The 19,566-nt window shown below is 37.8% G+C and overlaps 1 protein-coding gene across 1 annotated transcript; it reads left to right on the top strand.

Annotated features, from left to right (window-relative positions):
- Positions 1–681: 681 nt before the first annotated feature.
- On the top strand, positions 682–9,100 carry KERA (keratocan). Its single transcript, XM_010287428.1, has 4 exons — positions 682–741; positions 862–956; positions 2,270–3,162; positions 8,571–9,100. Exons 3-4 carry the CDS (start codon positions 2,277–2,279, stop codon positions 8,741–8,743), a joined length of 1,059 nt encoding a protein of 352 aa, XP_010285730.1. The 5' UTR covers positions 682–741; positions 862–956; positions 2,270–2,276; the 3' UTR covers positions 8,744–9,100.
- The last annotated feature ends 10,466 nt before the right edge of the window (positions 9,101–19,566 follow it).

Genomic DNA, 19,566 nt, shown 5'->3' with positions numbered 1-19,566 from the left:
TGTGAGAAATATGTGTCTATGTCTTGCATAGCGAGTTGTCTGGAAAGAGTTTTCTTTAGATCAGTGATAAAACAAGATAATTAATTGGTGCCTTGATAATTAAAAACAGACTTCACTGCAGGAGGCACTGGAGAGTATGATAGCTTTGTAGAAATATATGTAAATATCTCTCTGAACAAAAAGGAAGAGGTATGGTTTAATCTTTAAAGAAATGAAAATATGTTATTAAAAAATTCTTAGCAAATGCTTTTTCTATCTTCTTCTCCTAATCAAGAATTATGCCTTTAAATAGCATGGCAGCATCTGCATTTGATAAAAATCAAATAAACTATTTCCGGAGAAACAGATGGCACTGTTTTTAATTCTTTGTGGCCAGCTCAGGTATTATGAGAATGAATTATGATGTAAGCGAGGTTTGCGTGTAAAGTATCTTCCGACAAAAATTTTCAATAAAGGTACATTTTGTGTTACCTGTTTTATCTAGACCAGTCCCTCTCATCTGCTAAAAAGTAAAAATCCAATGTCTTCAGCGGTGTGGCTGCTTGATATGAAAGTCAGGATTTCCTGTCTTTTTCTGCCTAGGTGCTGAGGTGCCTTAGTTATTTTAGGGGTTAAAAGCTGTAGCCACTGATGCGTATATATTAGGCTGTATTCATAGAACACGGCTTGTAGCCTGACTCAAGCTATTACAGTCTAACAACAGTGACCAATAGAAAGAGAAGAAGATCCAAGAAAGCTGAGGTAAGCCCAAGCTCTGAAGCAATGTCAAATTAGAAACAATAGCTAATAAGGTGTGTATGGTAATACATCTGGGAATACTAGCGTGTACTTCAAGTTTTATGTGCTATTAATTCTTGGGAGGACAGGAAGCAAACACAGTGGTTAGCAACCAAAGGCTGTGAATTTACAGTGATTTCTAACTGGCTTCAGATAGCTCCAGGAACTTGACTAACAAGGTAAATGACTTTATATTTCTTTTTAAAAACGTTATTAAGGTTATGAATATTTGCACAGTGAGGAGGTGCCATTTCACTGTGTAAATTAGAGATGTTATTCTTTAGAAATATTTTATTTGTCCTTTTTTGGAATGCTTCCAGATAGCAGTTTCTCAGGCTGGAAGATCTGTAGGATACTGCACTTGTTACTGCTAATAACAATGTTGATAACTATGAAATGACTACATAGCATATGCAGCAACTTAATAGAGCACTTAACCTTACTGGTGCATTAACCATATGAGAGAATTTTCTTTTTATTTAAATACGATTTTTGCCAAAACTAACCTCCTAATTTTGACCAGAAAGTTCAACTATCAGTCTCTTGCCTCTGCATTGCAAAATGCTCGCTAATCTTCATCAGAAAGCAAGCAAGACAGCAGAGTTTGTGAAACAGTGTTTCTGTGCTACACAAATATTTCCTTTTGGAGTAGATTATCATTGATGATTTTGTTCATTGTTTAATGGTGGAAGAAGTTAAACAAAGCAAATAAGTAGGTAAAATAGATACAAGATGCATGAGTGTATATGATATAATTTGTTGAGGACTTACTTTTTGTGTCATTTAGATCAGGCATTTGTTTTGGCTCTTTGCTTTAGAGAGGGAAATTCATAATTTTTGATATGTGAGAGTGAATGTGGGAGGGGAATGGATTACTCAAACATATTCCCTCCAAGCTTTTTAAGAACATGCCCAACAAACAGCTGTTAAAACACTCTTTGATCTTTCACTTCTCTGTGAGGAGAAAAGACCCTGGAAAATCTGATCCAGATGCCATTATAATTTAAGAGAGAGGAAAAACAGAAAAAAGAGTATGATTAATTTTAAAAAGAGGAACACTAGGTACAATAGAATTTATATCATCATGGTATTGATAGTTTTACTGAAGATGGTACATTATATAAAGTAGTTTATAGCTCTGTACAGGAAAACTTAAACTAATTTATAAGAAGCACTGATAGAATGTCAGAAAAAATGATCTGTGTTTTCAGTTTCTTAGGTATGACGCTTGCATGAACATCAGTTAAACTGGTAGCCAATGTGGAGTCTAAGTTGAATCAGGAAAAAGTTCTTCAACATATAGCACTGAATTGTTTAGGCTTCTTATGTTACTGTTCAATTTCTCCTAAACATGTCATAGGTAATACCACAGAGGACAGAATTTGGCTTTATAAAGGAAATGTTATTTTCTATGTAATACTGCTTTGTTAATCTAATATGCTGTTAGAGAGTTCTGTTGAGAGACAGCTAATTGTTTTTCTCCCCTTCCAAGGCAAACAATGACTCTAAAAGTCTATACAAGCCTTTTGCTCTTATTCTTGGTCAATTGTGTGTGGACTCGAACTGTGAGACAAGTTTATGATGAACTGGATCCTGAGCATTGGTCTCACTACACTTTTGAGTGTCCACGAGAGTGCTTTTGTCCTCCTAGTTTCCCCAATGCATTATACTGTGATAACAAAGGACTTAAAGAAATACCTGCAATCCCAGCAAGAATTTGGTACCTCTATCTTCAGAACAATCTAATTGAAACAGTTTCAGAGAAGCCTTTTGTGAATGCCACTCATCTGAGATGGATAAATCTGAACAAGAATAAGATCACCAACAGTGGCATTGAGAGTGGTGTGCTGAGCAAGCTGAAAAAGCTGCTTTACTTATTCCTTGAAGATAATGAATTGGAAGAGGTGCCTGCCCCATTACCAGTGGGACTGGAACAGCTGAGACTGGCTAGAAATAAGATCTCCAGAATCCCAGAAGGAGTCTTCAGCAACTTGGAAAACCTTACTATGTTAGATCTGCACCAGAACAGTCTGTTGGACAGCGCTCTTCAAAGCAACACCTTCCAGGGGCTCAACAATCTTATGCAACTCAACATAGCAAAAAATTCGCTCAAGAAAATGCCTTTAAGCATTCCAGCTAACACACTGCAGCTTTTTTTGGACAACAACTCCATTGAAGTGATACCAGAAAACTACTTCAGTGCAATACCCAAAGTGACTTTCCTTAGGCTGAACTACAATAAATTATCCGATGATGGTATTCCCCCAAATGGGTTTAATGTTTCATCTATTCTAGATCTACAGCTGTCTCACAACCAGCTCACTAAAATTCCACCGATCAATGCTCATCTCGAGCACCTTCACCTTGATCACAACAGAATCAAAAGTAAGTGTGTATTGTCAGTGTGGGATCCTACCAAGATATAATTACTTTAAAATGTCTATTTAACTACAAAAAATGCCCTTTAAAATAAAGAGATTGAAAATATGCTGTAGATTATAGAGAGATGAGCAAGAGGACCTCCCAAAGGCCAGTTTTCAAGTCAGGTCTAAAGTATGACAACCAAATATGTGCATGGAAGTAATATCATGTGAAAAATGTTCATATGCATACAGAAAAAACACTTTGCAAGCAGATCAGAAATATGAGTGGATTAAAGAGAATTTGTGCATTCACATTTCACTATATACATGCCAGTAACCATTTTGTGGGAACAAATTTAAGTTTCTCACAGAAAGTCTAGGAGTAAGTAAGCAAGAAACAACAATAAAAAAAGTGGGTGTAAGTTAGAATATTCAATCCACATCTGTATGACTGTTAGATTTTCAAAGTTCCTGAGTACCTTAGGGACTTCACTAAACTAACAGAATTGCTGCATGCTCAGTTCTGCTGAATATCTCTCTGCCCACCTAAATTATGCAGTAGAAGTTTAAGGTGAGGCAGCCTTAAAGCAGGACGAAATGTTCGCTGTAGTTAACACAATCTATTTCAAATATGACTAATTAGAATGTGGATATTGAATATTTCAGGCTTGAATACCCTCTCCATCTTTTGCTTACTGTGCACAAAATGCTGACACTTGGGTTTAGTCTTCATGAAAAAATCTTTTCACTGACTTTGTGGAAGCTTCGTCCTACAAAGGTTTATGTCCTTTGTTTAAATGAGGCAAAGTTTTGCACCCAAGACAACAGAAGCCCGTTGTCATGTCATAGCTCTGCTTCTAGCACTGCCTCCAGATTCATCCAGGTACAGTGGGGATGTGGTGGTTAGGGACACTGGGTAAAGTATCTGCTCAGTAAGTCCTATAGACTTTAGATCCTTTGTTTCATGTCAAAAGCCACAATCGAAGTGATGACTTTCTATTTATCACTGCACAGAAGGTAACCGAGTCTCTATATTTGTCTTCCTTTCATGGTGATTTAATTGAACAAATGGTTCCTTACTTTTGCTTTGTGTCACTGTAGTTTATGACACTGTAGTTTGCGACACTGTATTGTCTTTTATAAGGGCATATCAAAGGAAGATACCTATTAATAATTTAGGTCAATTGACTGCATTTTGCCAAACAAGTGTATGAAACTTTGTAAAGAAAAATCAATTTTGTACAGCTGGCATATATTTAAGTAGCCTATGAGAAATCTAACAGTTAATTAGAGTTAGAGATTATTACATATGTTGTTACTGAACATATTTCATCGGCCCCTGGTTACAAGGGGATTACTTTAATTGCTTCACTGCAGGGCCTCAGGTGCAGACTTTGTCTCTTGTCACTTTAAGTGGACACTAAATTGAAATCAATGGAATGTAACCTGTCCAGTTTAAGAAATTTTTTGTATCTAGGTAGTTTTTAAAGAGCTGCCAAATTATCTTCCTTGCCTAAATAAGTTTAAAAAAGTTTAAAAACATCAAAATCAACCTGTGTAGTATATGCAAACTCAAGTCCCATTTTCCAGTGACACATGGGTACCCATGAGCCTAAATCACAATAGTTTTCCACAAGCTTTCTATTCCTTAATGCCTTTACCATTTTTCAAAATGCATTACTAACTTCAGTACAACACTGCTCTTAATTTACAAAAAAAAAAAAGTTTTTATTCTTAGTAACTACACATAAAGTAAAAAAATAAAATTAAACTGAAATTTGACACCTTAAATGAAATACAGGTATTATGTAAATCACATTCTACCACATAACATAATTGTTCAAGAGGTAGGGGATAACAACATAGTCTTCATGAGACACTGCACTAATAGATGATATCTCAAAAGGACTTTAGGATCTCAAACAAGGAATGTAATTCCACCTGGTAGGAGTAATAAGATATGGCATTAATTCTGCAGACTGTTTTTGTCTTCTTAAACCCAGGAAGTTGATGACTAGTCATTATTTTAAGATAACCAAAGTAAAAGATTTGAAAGAAGAATAACTGTAAAAGCCTGGATGTGGTTTCTCCACAAAAGAATAGTCCTGAAAGTTTACTTTTACTTGTGCAGTACAAACCCTTTTTGTAATATTAATTCTCAGATACCCCGGCACACCTGCCAATTTCTGCTTTAGTTTCTCTTGTTGGTTCATGGTTACACTGCTGGCATTGCAAGAGCTCAGTCATTAAAATTTCTATGCAAATACTATTTGCCTACTTTTTATGGTATGTTATTGTATAACATCAGTTTTTCACATAAGTCCAAGGCCTTATTTCTCCAGAGACCACTTATGAAGATACAAGGCAATATCCTGAAGCCCAGTGAAGTCAATGATAGCCTCATTATTGGTCTCAGTGGAACCAGGATTTCACCTGTGGCCCCTTCCCCAAGGATCTCAGTGCACAGAGGAGAAAAAGTACTTGAAAGTTGGAAGCAAAATAAACATAAAGCTAATTATGGCTACAACTGATACACACCAGACTTGTTCCATGGCATATTAAAACACACATGTTTACATATTTATTCATGAGATACACATGCAAGGCTCTGGAGAGATGTCAAATGATGGAAAAGGGAGTGTTAGAGGAAGTAAAAGGAGAAGGCATGAAACAATAATGTAGTGAGTGAGCGAGGGCAAGCAGGTGGTATTACAGTGCTATCAAAGGAGCCATAAAAGAGAGTGAAAGTTGCCCGAGAGGAACACCAGGAGATTGAGACAGCTCCTCTGTGCTAATATTATCCCATGTGTAGAGAAATGGAGAAATCCTTGGGCCAAGTAGCAAAGCCAGTCTATCAGAATCCATTATAGGATATTTGGAAAGAAATGGTTGAAGTTACAGATCCTGACTTATTGTCAGAACCCAGTGCTATTGCTGGTACCGGTTTCTTTGCTGGAAGAGCCCAGAAAAGTACAGCTTTCCAGACTGATTCACAGCTGCAGCAGTTAAATCTTGTGTGAGAAGGAGATAGGGAGTCCAACTATTCGAGCTGGACTATAGTGAATACAGTTAGAGGTTACAAGAATAGAACAGGAGTACCCTCACACTCATATATGTCAGAACACATCTGTCTTCTAGATCAACTTACTTTCTGAATGTTTCTAAATTATGAGTGTTACTGGAAAAAAAACAGGATCTTCTGTGGTTCTTCAACAGGCATACTATATTAGCCATTAATGACAACCTCTTCTGCATTTTTCCCCTACAGCCACTCCAAAGTCTCATTACACCGTATCATATATCTCATATCACACCACTTAACAATACTGTTGACAATAGGTGGAATTCATCTTATTTGCATTAACCATGCTAGATTTTTGTATCTGGTTTGGCTTAGTCATACAGACCACCTACTCAATTAATGGAAAGAGATACACAATTGCAGAGGGAAAATCATCCCATCTTAAGCAACTGTGAATCACCTTTTGGAAGTGTTCATCTCTCTCCAGAATTTACGAACAGAGTTGAAATGATTTACTTGGACTGACACGTACCCCCTACATGAATCAGTTTAGGTAGGATGAATTGTAGCCGTGTAGATGGATTGCCCTGTCCCTCCTGCTTAAGCAAAATTCAGCAATATACCCATGAACAAGATTGCAAGAGAAGAAGAGAGAGAGAGGCTTTTACTCCTCTGATAGTTTGGGTAGGATTTACCCTTCACGGGAAGAGAACAATGAAAAACCAAACCTCTTCATACCACACATCATCAGGAAATAACTTCTTCATAGGTGGCCTGTGGTTAGATAACTGCTGCCTCATTTCAAGGTTGGAGTAATTAACCCAGTGAAAATTAGTGCAGTGGGAGAGTTTCTAGGTCAGAGAACACAGAGAATTAGAACACACTTAAAAGCCATCTTGTCTCCTAAGGACAGTAGTGTTGACTTGAAAAGGCAAATAGTTTCTGTGACATAGTGTTGATTCACTTGTAAAACTTTTAATAACTGCTTTCATAATGAAACCTCACTGTCAAGCTTCCTGCTTCGTAGCTTCACACATAAAAATAAGTTGTAGCTTGTTTCTTCCAAGAATATCAAATGCTTTACAAACATTAATCAAATTTCACAACATAGGCAAAGACATTTTAATATAATGGATATGACAGAAGTTTTAGGCCCTGGCCAACTGGATGTATTTGTCCAGTTTCCATGACAAAGTCTATTTCCAAGATGTTGCAAACATCTGGGCAGTTTTTCAAAATAGGGTTTTTTTTTTTCTTTTGGGGGAAAAAAGGGGGGGTGGTTTCATCATAACATTTAACCAGTTTGGGGATTGTAATCAAAAGATGTGTGCATATTATTATTACTAAATATAAGGGGAGAAAAATTTCGGCAGAAAGCTTTTCTTTTCCTATTTCTGGGCTGCTAAAATACCTATGCTTAAAAAAAATCTATTACACACACATTCTCCACTCAACCACTTTTTGCAGGTCTGGGGCCAACAAGATCCTCAAGCAGTCAGACCAATCACTAAATACCATATTTTGGTAAAAGGAATTTGACATCTTTGATAAAAATCACCACTGCAATGTTTTCTAGAATAAGGCCATTTTGAGGCTGAAATAGGGCAGCGGCAGCCTCGTTATTCAACAGTTGAAGATGAAATATGAGAAGCATTTTAGCCAAGTGAGAGTCCAGATATAACTTAAGGGAGACAATGTAAAGAACCCAATCTATTCAATCATTATGAAAATGGGTAATGATTTAAGCCATAGCTTCAAATTTTATCTGAACTGAAACAAGCTATGTGTGGTTTATAAAGAATGTTAAGAACTTGTTGGCTTTCAGATTAGGAAGAAAAATATCCCATTGCACAAGTTATATTCTTGCAATTAAAAACAACTGTACTGAAGAATTTGAGAGAACAGGAAAGTACAGATGTTAAAAGTTACAGACACTATATGAAAAGCTTTTCTGATTCAATACTTTTATCATTTTGAATGCAAAATCTTCATTGGGGAGTATTATCAGCTAAAATTAATGTACTGTTATTGCAGGAAGTTGTTCAAAATCCCTTAGCATTAACCTTGTTCTGCTCGCTCTGAGGGCAGAGAGCTATTTCTCAATGAATAGTTACCCAGTAGTTGTCATTAGTTTACTCTCTGTCCAAGGTAAAATTATGCATCTAGTGACTTTGTTTATTAATTGCAGCACTTTAAATATGTGATTTGCTGATCTAGATTACATTATGTTAAGATGTCTTTCGGTTTGATCAAAAAAGCGGTTAATTATTAATTTGACATTTCCAACTCTGATAAGAGCAAGTGTCTCCCATATCAGTAGAAGCCTGATTTATTTGTTTTCTATATGAATTTTATCTTCATGAACCTTTCTGGTGGAAATGACCTAACATGTTGATCTACATTTTCAGGTGTCAATGGTACTCAGATATGCCCAGTCTCAATTGCCATAGCAGAAGACTATGGTTTTTATGGCAACATCCCTCGCCTCCGATACCTTCGCCTGGATGGAAATGAAATTCAACCTCCAATACCTTTGGACATCATGATATGTTTCCGACTACTTCAAGCTGTTGTCATATAAAGATATTGCAGTGTCACTCTTGTGTTGTGAGAGTGCTAAGATACAAGTTTTGCTGGAATGAAACTTGTTCTAACTCATAAATCAAGAAGTAACAGCTTTATTTTGACTTTAATTTTTTCCTTGCTTACATCTTTTCTATGGCTGAAAAGATTGTTCTTCCTTCAGAAGAGATTTTGGATGGACATGAAACACATGCTTAACATTTACCTAAGAATTCCTAATGAGAATGTGTTGAAAATCGTCTGTGTAAGAACCCAAATATTCCAAAGCAAATTCTTGTCTACTCTGCCTCTCTTTCTTCTCGGTCTTTTCTTTCAATGCCTATCCCATTAACTTCATTGCTACAGACAAATTATATTTTCATGTTTTGTTACATAGTAACTAACACAAAGAATTTGGGTACACTTGGCTAAATATGACGCTAGAAAATTGTGAGTTGCGTTACTACTAGTTATTGGAACTGCCGCTGTCTTTTTCAAGATAGTGACTAATGGTGAACAACCACTTAACATGTAAATGATTCATAAATTGCTATCATCCTTTGGACACTGATGCTTTTAAGGCACGAAGTATATGAGGTTCAGAGACCAAAGCAGTATACTAAATATATGTTGTTCTATGGATTCATTCAGTGTTTGATTTCAGAATTGGAATACACTGATCCAACTCAAATCCAGGGACAAAGGAACATGAGATGAAATCTTGGCCTATCAAAGTGTCTATTTTGTGCTGTTTCATTCTTCTGTATTCCAGTTCCAGTTCTGACACCATCTCTTTCTGTAGCTTTGGGGTCGTCATTGAATATTTGGTTTAGTTTGTTTCCATAGAGATAAAACCAAGAATGGTAATTATTACATATTTCACAGACTAGGTACCTCACAAAAATTGGAATGGCTAGTTAATATAGTGGTGATAAAGAGAAAATTAAGAAATTAAGAGATACATCCCCTGCCAATTATTTACTGAACTAGCCAAATATTTACACAGCATTTACATCAGTTTAGGTAAATACAATCAACTCAGAGCAGTGTGTAGTTATCTGCCGACTCATATATATGCACCAGATTTTAGAGAAGTCGGGTATTTAGAATACAGCACATTCACAACTCACTGACAAGGGCGATATCAGTGGGCATCTTTTTATGAAACCTGATTGTGGGTTTTTTCCATTTTTGTAAGATAATATTGGGATTTCAATACACAACTTGAATATTAGACTCAACTATTAACTGGGAGAGTATGACATTTCTATTTCTGATAGCCAGCACAACAGACTATCCATCAATCATATTATTTTAGTCTTCTTGTATTTGTAGATGGAAGGAGTTAGTTGCTCTTTGATAGTTTGCATCTATTTTTAACATTTTAAGACTGGCCTCAGTAACAAGCTTTTGAAGACTATGCATGTGGTACAATTTTTCTTTGAAGATGAAGCATTTTTTTAAAAGTAGATTTTTAAAAGGGTTGAGAACTGCAATTTCTAACATTCAATCTCTTTTTATCTGAAAATCAGGTCTTGTTCTGCTCCAGTGCACTTGTGGAAATAACCTGGTATAGAAACCCAGCGTAAAAATCACCCATTCAGAAATCCTATCACAAAAATATTTATTTTTGCAGTTCTTTTTATGTGATTGCTGAGAAACTCCTGCCCTTCTAGCAAAATATTTTCTGTACCTCTGTGTTCATCCTATATGAAAAAATACAGATTTAAAAAGTCTCTACAATATGTATGCATGTTTACCTATGTTCTTTACTCAATAATAACAATAATTTATTTTTGGGGGGGGAAAAAAAGTGTCAATATTACTAATTAAATTATAACAATAATTATGCCCTTGTACTTGGAAATTAATTTCTAGTTTAAACAAAGAGCGAATGTGCTTACTCCAAAGTGAATATTCACAGGTGTATATGCATATTATAAACATTATTTACAGTTCTAACTGACTGTACAGTAAAGCATTTTGAAGTCCCATCCAAAAGTTATGATGCTTTTAGGCATTATACATATGTTAAAACAGAAAAGACTAACCCTTCTCCAAAGAGGTGTCAAGCTTTTATATGCGAAGTGATGATATGTAAGATTGTACAGGGACACTGGAGCACCAAGATACTCAGTTTTCTTGATAGGGGCATTATGTGATGAAATCAGGGACACATATTCTGATTAAATTGATTTTAACAGTTATTTTCCACCAGCTGGCATGATAATAATGGATTTTTCCAATCCCCTGTAGGGTGGAAAGACTTATAAATTCAAAGGTCAGTACTACCTTATGGAACAGTCCTTGCAGATTGATGCTCAGGATTTGTCCCTGTCAAATCCCAGTTAACCTAAGCGAAGACAAAAAGTCATGGTACATCCTTGGACAAACTTTTATTGATGTGAAGAGCTGCTGCTGCCAAGTGCTCTGTGTTCTACACCTTTGATGCAACCCTCTGACTCCACATCTGGGAACTGTTTAATAAAGAGAACATCCTAAGTATTCTCATTTAGGTTAATTTGTCCCATCTTGATTCCCTCTCCCAGAACCAGCAGTATGAAGCAGAATGAAAAATAGTTCTGTTACTGCAGTGGCCTTCACAAGATACATGAACTCCGGTTGGGGTTTGAGCTGCTTTACTGCATGCATGTCTCTATTTGCAACAGCCTTAATGTTCTTAAACATTCTGGGAAAGTTGGCGAAATCTCCCCTCAGATTAGAAGAGCAGGGCTAAACTGCATTACTGCGTGGAACTGAACAATGTAGGCTTTCAGCCACACCTCATTCAATCCATTCGTTATGCCAAAAGACTAAAAAGGAAAATGTAAAACACAATGTCCTTTTCCTTAAGAAGAGGGTCCCTAAAACAATGTAAAAACTTCACTGTGCTTGAAAGTCTGTTGTTAATTCTTCCTAATCCAAGATTGGTCTAAGACTCCCCACTGTTATTTCCCAGTTCAGTCTCTTCCGCTGCACGGAGGGAGGAACAGACCTCTCAGCTGTCCCGTCTGAACCCACAGCTGCCTTCACAAAGCTGACGTTTGTTTCACTTAATTTTTAGAGCCCATCGCAAGCAGTTTTGAACGGCATATTGTGTACAGAAACAAAAACTTTTACAAGCGTGAGAAGTTGAGAACAAAGCAGGTCACCTTAAGCACACTGCAGTCGTGGTCAATTGCTAACAAAACCACAAACACCTAGTGCTTTGCCAGAAAGGAGTATTACATATGAGTTAATTTTGAAATTATGGTCGTTAACACAGATGTGCTATCACGTCAACCCAGGGTACAGACAGTTGCTCTCTAAATAAAAGCATTAAAGCAAAGTGAGAGGCCCAAGAACTGAGAAATACCCAGACATTTCTGACATGTCTGCCAGCTTGATTGGAGGCTGGATCTACCAAAAGACGGTGTGGTTTTATATCCCAGCTGGCTCTGCAGGAAGAAAAGTCCTTTATAGGTGCTGCCAGCATGGTTAAAAATTCAGCCATATGCATGGACCTCCCTGTTCCATACTCTTCTCTGGCATTTCCTGTTTCTTTCTCAATATTCCAGTTTGCTCCCCCTTCCTTCAAGATTTTTAATGAAAAACACTACTGCAACAATTGTCTGCAGAGACACCAGTGACCACAGCAGCTTGGATGACACTTGAAGGAAGAAACACAAATACTAAGAGGTAACAATTTGGAAGACAACTAGAAAGCCCATTTGCATGTTTGTAATTACTAACTCCAACACATATCCTGTGTCACTGAAGAGATTTTCATTCACCCTTGCTGCACCCAAATGGTTTTCAATGATTGCCAAAAATACTCGCTGTCATTTTTCCCGCCTAGACAAAATATTTGCTGATATTATTTTGCATCTATCTTTGTTACCTATCTGGAATAGGATTACTGTAACACCTAAACTGCTGTGTTGGTTATTGAACAGATAATATCCCATTTCTTCCATATGTGGCAGAGAATCTTTGGTATTGTTGAAGTCAGCAAGTAAACACCTCCCTCTTGACTGAAAGTCTCCTGCATAATTGCATTTTTTTCCGCAGAATTGCTTACACATTTAAACATAAAGAGTAGCTCTACAAGGCACCACACCCTCTGTGTAATGATGCTCAGGGGTAGTACTAATCACTTCAGGTCAAGCGTATGAAGCAATATGCATCATCTGTATCATGTTCTGCCTTAACTAATTTGCCTTCTTCCCCATTAGTAGAGGTAATATTGTTTCTGAGTCCTATGCTGGCTCTGCCAATGTCAGTTCAAACAAATCTATACTGTAATTCATTTGAAACCTTTCCAATACAGTTGTTTCTTAATTCCCTGCACTGTGGCCAACAGCCTGGGTATTCTTCTGTTTTTGTCTTGGTTTCCGTAGCATATGCATTTGACCAACCTATCTGCCTATGAGCTTGACTTGGTTTTTTTTTCTTCAGAGTTTTTTAGCTTAAGCGTGTTTACGCATGTTACGCTAATGGCTCTTTCGATTTCCTCTGTTTCCTGGCAGTTCAGCTGCGTCTGGGTTTCTCTAGGCGAAGCGTCGTCCCGACTGCCGCAAGTACTGCAGCAGAACACCGCGCCCGCAGCACTCACACCTCCTCCTGCGCGTGTGCGCAGACCCCGGCTGATGCTGTCGTGTAGAGAGCCTATATCTGGAAATCTCTTTTCCAAGGCTTCCCTTTCCTGCCCCGTTTTGTTGTAGGAAAATTAGTGAAGATACTGGAATTGCATCTTCCACGAACAAAAGCTGTTTCCTCATTAGGGGCTGGGGCAATGAAAGTTACATGTGGAATCAGCAGCTCTCAGTGAAGCTAGGCTTTTTCAATAAATCATTTATTCATTAAAATGCTCTATCGCATTTTTTATGAATTATCAGTGAATTCAGAAAACATGCAAGCAGTTTCAGCCACAGGAAAGAAAAAACAATTAAAGCAGTGCTCATATTTCTTGCTTAGTAGTCATGTTGCTAAGACATCCATGTGGCATGATATGCCCTCTCCAGGTAATGAAACCCTGGAATTTGTCTGAAATCATAATCCTACCACTAGGAAGCCTATTTCGAGGAGGGTAATCCTGTGATGCTCTGCTTTGTTTCAGGACTTGAAAAAATCACCAATTCTCTATGCTGGCAGTGAGGGTATCCTTCACGGCATTAGAGGATCTCGGCTCAAATCCTTGTCTGAATCAGAAGCAGAGTGAATCGGAGTGTAGATTTTTTTCTCTGAGGCGGCTGTTAAGAGCACCAGACTAGAGGTTCACACTGTTTTGTTAATCCTAAGATTTTTTTTCTTTTAATGACTGGAACAGTTTCAAATGAAAAAGACTGATAGCAACCCTTCTCAACATTGCTTACCAGCAGAATAGGCAGGAGTTACACCTAAAATGTCTTCTCTGGGAAAGCTTCCAGGCACAGGGCCCCCAAATTCCCTGCCTCTGAAATACTGGCCAACTGGGGAAGTGAGAGCTGTAGGTGAAGATTTTCTCTGAAGGTTGTGGTGTTTTGGATCTTTAAAAAAGCTAGACGTTTTTGTGTTTGTTCTGGTTTGATGTATGTTCTTTTACATTTAAATTAAAATAAAACATATAAACATGGTGTGAGGTTTATTTTCCATTTCAATAAGAAAAGAAGATTAAAATATATAATTCTTAATCAAATAAGCATAAATATTTTTGTATTGGTCTGACCATCAAACAAACAAACAGAAAAGCCAATTTTCTGTTCTCGAGCCAAGATCTCCATGCTTTCCTTTTTTCCTCTGTTGTTCTTTTTTATATTCGCATTCTGTTTGGAATCATGTAACAGAGTTATCAGCTATTGAAGAACATTGAAAATGATTTCAGCTGCAACATTCTGCATGCTTCTTATTCTGAAAGCATTAATAAGATTTGTGCCTGTATTTTCCTACTTTTGTGACCTCTGCATACAATAATGCACCTCCTTTTTTGTGCTGGTTCATCAATGTCTGTGCAGGAAATGCAGTGCTCCCAGGGATTCAAGGCTTTGAATGGTGCCTGCTTTCCACATATTTAGGACTTGGGGCTGTTGGTTGATGAGAAGCTTAACATGACCCTGCAATGTGCCCTTACAGCCCAGAAAGCCAGCCATATCCTGGGCTGCATCAAAAGAAGAGTGACCAGCAGGTCGAGGGAGGTGATTCTCCCTCTCTACTCAGCTTTTGTGAGATCCCCACCTTGAGTACTAGGTTCAGCTCTAGGGCCCCCAACATAACAAGGACATGTAACTGTTGGAGCTAGTCCAGAGGAGGGCCATGAAGATGATCAGAGGGCTGGAGCCTGGGGGCTTCCTGAAGAAAGGCTGGGAGAGTTGGGGTTGTTCAGCCTGCAGAAGAGACGCTCCGGAGAGACCTTATAGCAGCCTTCCAGCACCTGAATGAGTCTTACAAGAAAGCTGGAGAAGGACTTTTTACAAGGGCATGTAGTGATAAGACAAGGGGTAATGGCTTTAAACTGAAATCGGGTAAATTTAGATTAGATATAGGGAAGAAATTCTTCACTGTGAGGGTGATGAAACACTGGAACAGGTTGCCCAGAGGAGTTGTGCATGCCCCATCCCTGGAAGCATTCAATGTCAGGTTTGACAGGGCTTTGAGCAACCTGGTGTAGTGGAAGGTGTCCTTGTCCATGGCAAGGGGCTTGGAACTAGATGATCTTTAAGGTCCCTTCCAACCCAAACAATTCTATGATTCTATGATTCTATGATTCTATGATATTTAGACATCCACTGCCTGCCTCCTAAAGCTGTTGTGGGCCTTATTCCTAGTGGTTTAATACTACCTCTATACTGGGATTTTTCACAATGTTGGTACTGTGAAGGACAGAGCAGAATAAGTCATGTTGCGGCTGGGCTTTTTCTAACATGGGCCATCTGGGCTGATGGAGGAATGACAGCCTGTGGGCCTTGTGTCTGAGGAGCTGAAGCAGGTGACTAGCAGCTCATGGTTATGAAGAGGTTGAATTGAGTGGTAGGAATCAAGGCTAGAAGGGTTCAAAAGATAAATGAAATCTGTTTTAATATTTAGAAAAAAAAATGCTAAATCTCTGGTATATCAGCCGTGCTTTCTGTCAGCAGTTATCTAGAACTACTCCCTCAATTTTTTTTTTTCATTTTCAAAAAAAAACATTTTCTTTTACAGCAGACCTTAACCTTAAATATGGCACAAAGAAGAAATTAAGAAAAAAGTCCACAGCCTCATCTATATCAATGCCAGCGAACAGTGCCCTTTAGGTGGGAGTTGTATGCACTCTGGAGGGCAAATATACTTCTAAAGTAATTGCCTCCTTCCTTTTCATGCTTCCTTCAAGCAGCCATCCACACAGATTGAACTCTCTGAATGTCCATGAACTACCTGGAGAAAAGATGTCCCAGTTCTTGCACTTCCATTCCTACAATGGAGTCTGGAGGCTGAATGATGAGCAAGGGAAGGATCCTGGTTTGGCTGGGGAAATTTTCATGGCAGGCCTTGATGAGTAGGGACATGATCCAGGCTTCTTAGAGCAAGATGTCTAAAAAAATGGCTAAAAAAAAGGCAACCTGTAAATAGGGAATTCTTCTTAATTAACTTTTGGATTTGAAACATTCATAGGGTTTATAAAATCATACCTTATCCCTGTGTAACAGGACTAAAAATGTCACTGTTTTTTTTTTTTAACCAAAGTTGAAATTCTTTATAATCAGTGACTTGAGGGACAGAACTTTTAACATCATCACTACCTCGGCGTCACCTGGTTCAGTGCCATTTGTCATTGAGTCTCCCGCAGCTGCCTCTTGAGTCGTGCTAGCTCAGCTCATTGGTGCAGACAGGAGAAAGATCTTTAGAAACTTATGCATGAAGCTTGGGCAGTTCAGTGTTAAGGCATAAAACCAGAGGGACTTCAGAGAGGAGAAACTGTGGAAAGCTGTGAATGCAGAAATGGAAATTTTTTTTCCCCAAAACTTGCTATTTTGATTGCACTGACTGACCTAACTTTTGCAGGGTTTTCTAGTAATGTGTAATGATTTGTCCTTTCTTGTTTACCTTCTTGGAAGTAAACAGTACATTGGTGACACGAATGGGTTTGTGGCATTGGGTTTTTTGTTTTTCATATTGACCATTGTGATCAGGTCTAAACAGCCATCAGTCAACTCTTCCAAGTCTCCAGGAACTGTTTAAACATAGCAGTTCAGGCACAGCCCAGCAGTTATAAGTGCTGCTGAAAGCTCATGTAAACATATCCTTTGTTTAAAAAAAAGTGCTTCTCCTTTGAAAGCTGTTACTTTCAGGGAAAATATGTCAAATACTCCTACAGTTTTCATTAACTTTTTCATAACTTCAGAAACCATTTCCATAACAGGTCTGATGAATCAATGTGCCTTATTTAAAATAAAATTAACTTTGAACAAGCATATTTTATCATTAGCAGACAACTCCAAATGTTTTAGATAAAACTTTTCACATTGATTTACTAGAAGATACATTGTATATTGAATATTTGCACTCCATTAAAATGAAAACACTTATAATGTCTAAATTGTCCTTGCTTTGTGAGTTTATAGAGACACATATTTTAATTTTAAGGTTGTTTTTGGATTCAACAAAACGCTTGAAGAACTGGGAGTCACCTGAGCTGGTGACAGCAGTCTACTTGTTTGCTGTGAATGGAAATTCCCATTCTTTCAAGAGAGTAAGCTCTCAGACCAAAACCTCTTAACTCATCTAAAGATAAATGGGACATGATGAAGCTCTGTGCTTTCTACAGCTAAAAGAAGGTGAAAGAACTGCAAATTAGCTAGCTCATACAGCACTTGACCAGGTGGTGCTTCCCCCTCTGCATCACAGGATCATAGAGTTATGTTGTCAGTTGCTGCTGAACTGTGAGCAGCTACAAGCAGTGTGGAAAGGAAAGTGATGTGATGAAGCCCATTTATATGTGATATGATCATACAAACAAATGGGACACGGGTTAATAGATTATAGCTGAAGTGGCTGTGTATGGTATTCTTAACTCAGAAAGGTATATTAACCTTTGCCTCACAGATGGAAAAAAAAGCCCTTTTACAGTGTTGTAATTATGGAAAAACTGCCTGTTTAGGAAGAATTCTTAGAGATCTCAAAATTCTGTGCAGGAGATTGCGCTGTAGTTGCTACAGTTTTATGCAGTACTCTCAGATATATGAAAAGGCTTTTGTTGGCTTTGGTCAAGTAATAAAACAACCATATTTGTCATTTGTCATGGCACTAATATAACCACAATTTGATAAGGAAGGAGACAAAGGAATTCAAATACTGGAAGAGAGAGGCCTAAAGATGTGAAAAAGAAAACTGGCAAAGAAAAAGAAGAGAAGGAATTTGGAATGGGGCGTAGAAAAGAGGAAGGAAAATAAGATTTGGAAAATAAGGAAGCTTGAGAGATGTCTTTTTGTGCATCGCTTTGCATGAGGATAAAAGGAGGGAGAAGAATACACGAAGAGCTCAGATGATTTTTAGGAGGAAAACTGAGAGCCTGGAAGCTTGCAAAGTACTGGTCCACAATGCCTCTTGTAGCAGTGCTGTGGTCTTTCCTAAAACCTGAGACTTAAAATGCTTCAGCCTAGTCTAGGGTTACTTTTTCTGGGAACTGGCAGGACAGCAACAGCAAAGAGTAAGTGCTTAATATTTGTAAAGCTGTCTAAAGTGCTGTGATTAATATGTAATCCAGCATTTGAGCCCTGTCCAAACACAAAGAAACTGTGCCGATGTGAAAACAACACCCATGAGCTTTCTTCAGATCATGCATTACTATATTTTGTGTACTGTTTCATGCTGATGTGGAGTTGCCTTTTAGAATGAATTCCAGAAGGAATATGGTAATATGCCACAACCATGAATTTCATTAAAGATTTGTTGGAAACCACATGAAGAGGCAATGTCAGCTGGCAAATCAACTTTCAGTATTCTCAGGCTTAACCTTCATCCTGTAAGCCATATGCTTCCCCATGTGCTTAGTTTTATCAGCTAATATTTCAGACACTGGCTGATATAAGATCCATGGTCTACTAATTTTCAGTGGCCCTCTAACTTGTTGGGTTTTGCAGAAGTGTTATGGCCCCTTAAATACTTTCAGGTGCTGAATCATGCCTCAGTTGTACTACAAGCTCAAAAGAAAAGTTTTGCTTCTTGCTAACCTCCACTTAACATAATACAATGAAAAAATCCTCATTTTCTCTACCAGAAAAAATGGTGTCCATGCTGAAGGAGAAAAGTCAACACTGGATGGTTATAGAAACCATGTTTAAAGAAGTTTTAAGTACAGTCCCAACACTGGCTAATCATAAAAGCTTTGACATTTCTACTCCTGTAAATGGGACGACTTTGTAAATTCATCTTGTTTATGACAGGTAGACAACTGGATACTTAACCTTGATTAATGTGAATCAAATTAAAATTTAAATTCAGATTGCAAAATATCAGAAATCCAACTCACAGGAATTTTTTCCTCTGGAGAAACATATTTTCTAGATATTTTTCAGGCTTTTTTATTGGCAGACAAACATCTGATCTTACATCAGTTGAAGTTCCAGGAACATAAGAGTGAACCACTTATTACATGAATAGATTGGGTTACTTTGGTCCCAAATGGATTCCGGTCAACAAATTGACAGTGAAAACAGCAGCACTGTTTTGAAATGGCCATGACAGCAATGGCAACAAAATTCAGCTGTTCCCTCACCCTGGACTATGAAGTCAGTGAAGGAGTCATTCCCAGACAGTGATGGTGACCTTATAAGTTCCTAATAAAAAATAAAGGGAAAAGAAAGGGGTAAAAGGAAAATTGTGTGAATTTCCCTAAGCCCTTTTCTACTT

This window comes from Phaethon lepturus, unplaced genomic scaffold (genome assembly GCF_000687285.1).
Source record: "Phaethon lepturus isolate BGI_N335 unplaced genomic scaffold, ASM68728v1 scaffold10165, whole genome shotgun sequence".
NCBI lineage: Eukaryota > Metazoa > Chordata > Aves > Phaethontiformes > Phaethontidae > Phaethon > Phaethon lepturus.
Note: the sequence above shows the minus strand (reverse complement) of the source record. Positions and strands in the feature narration are given on the sequence as shown.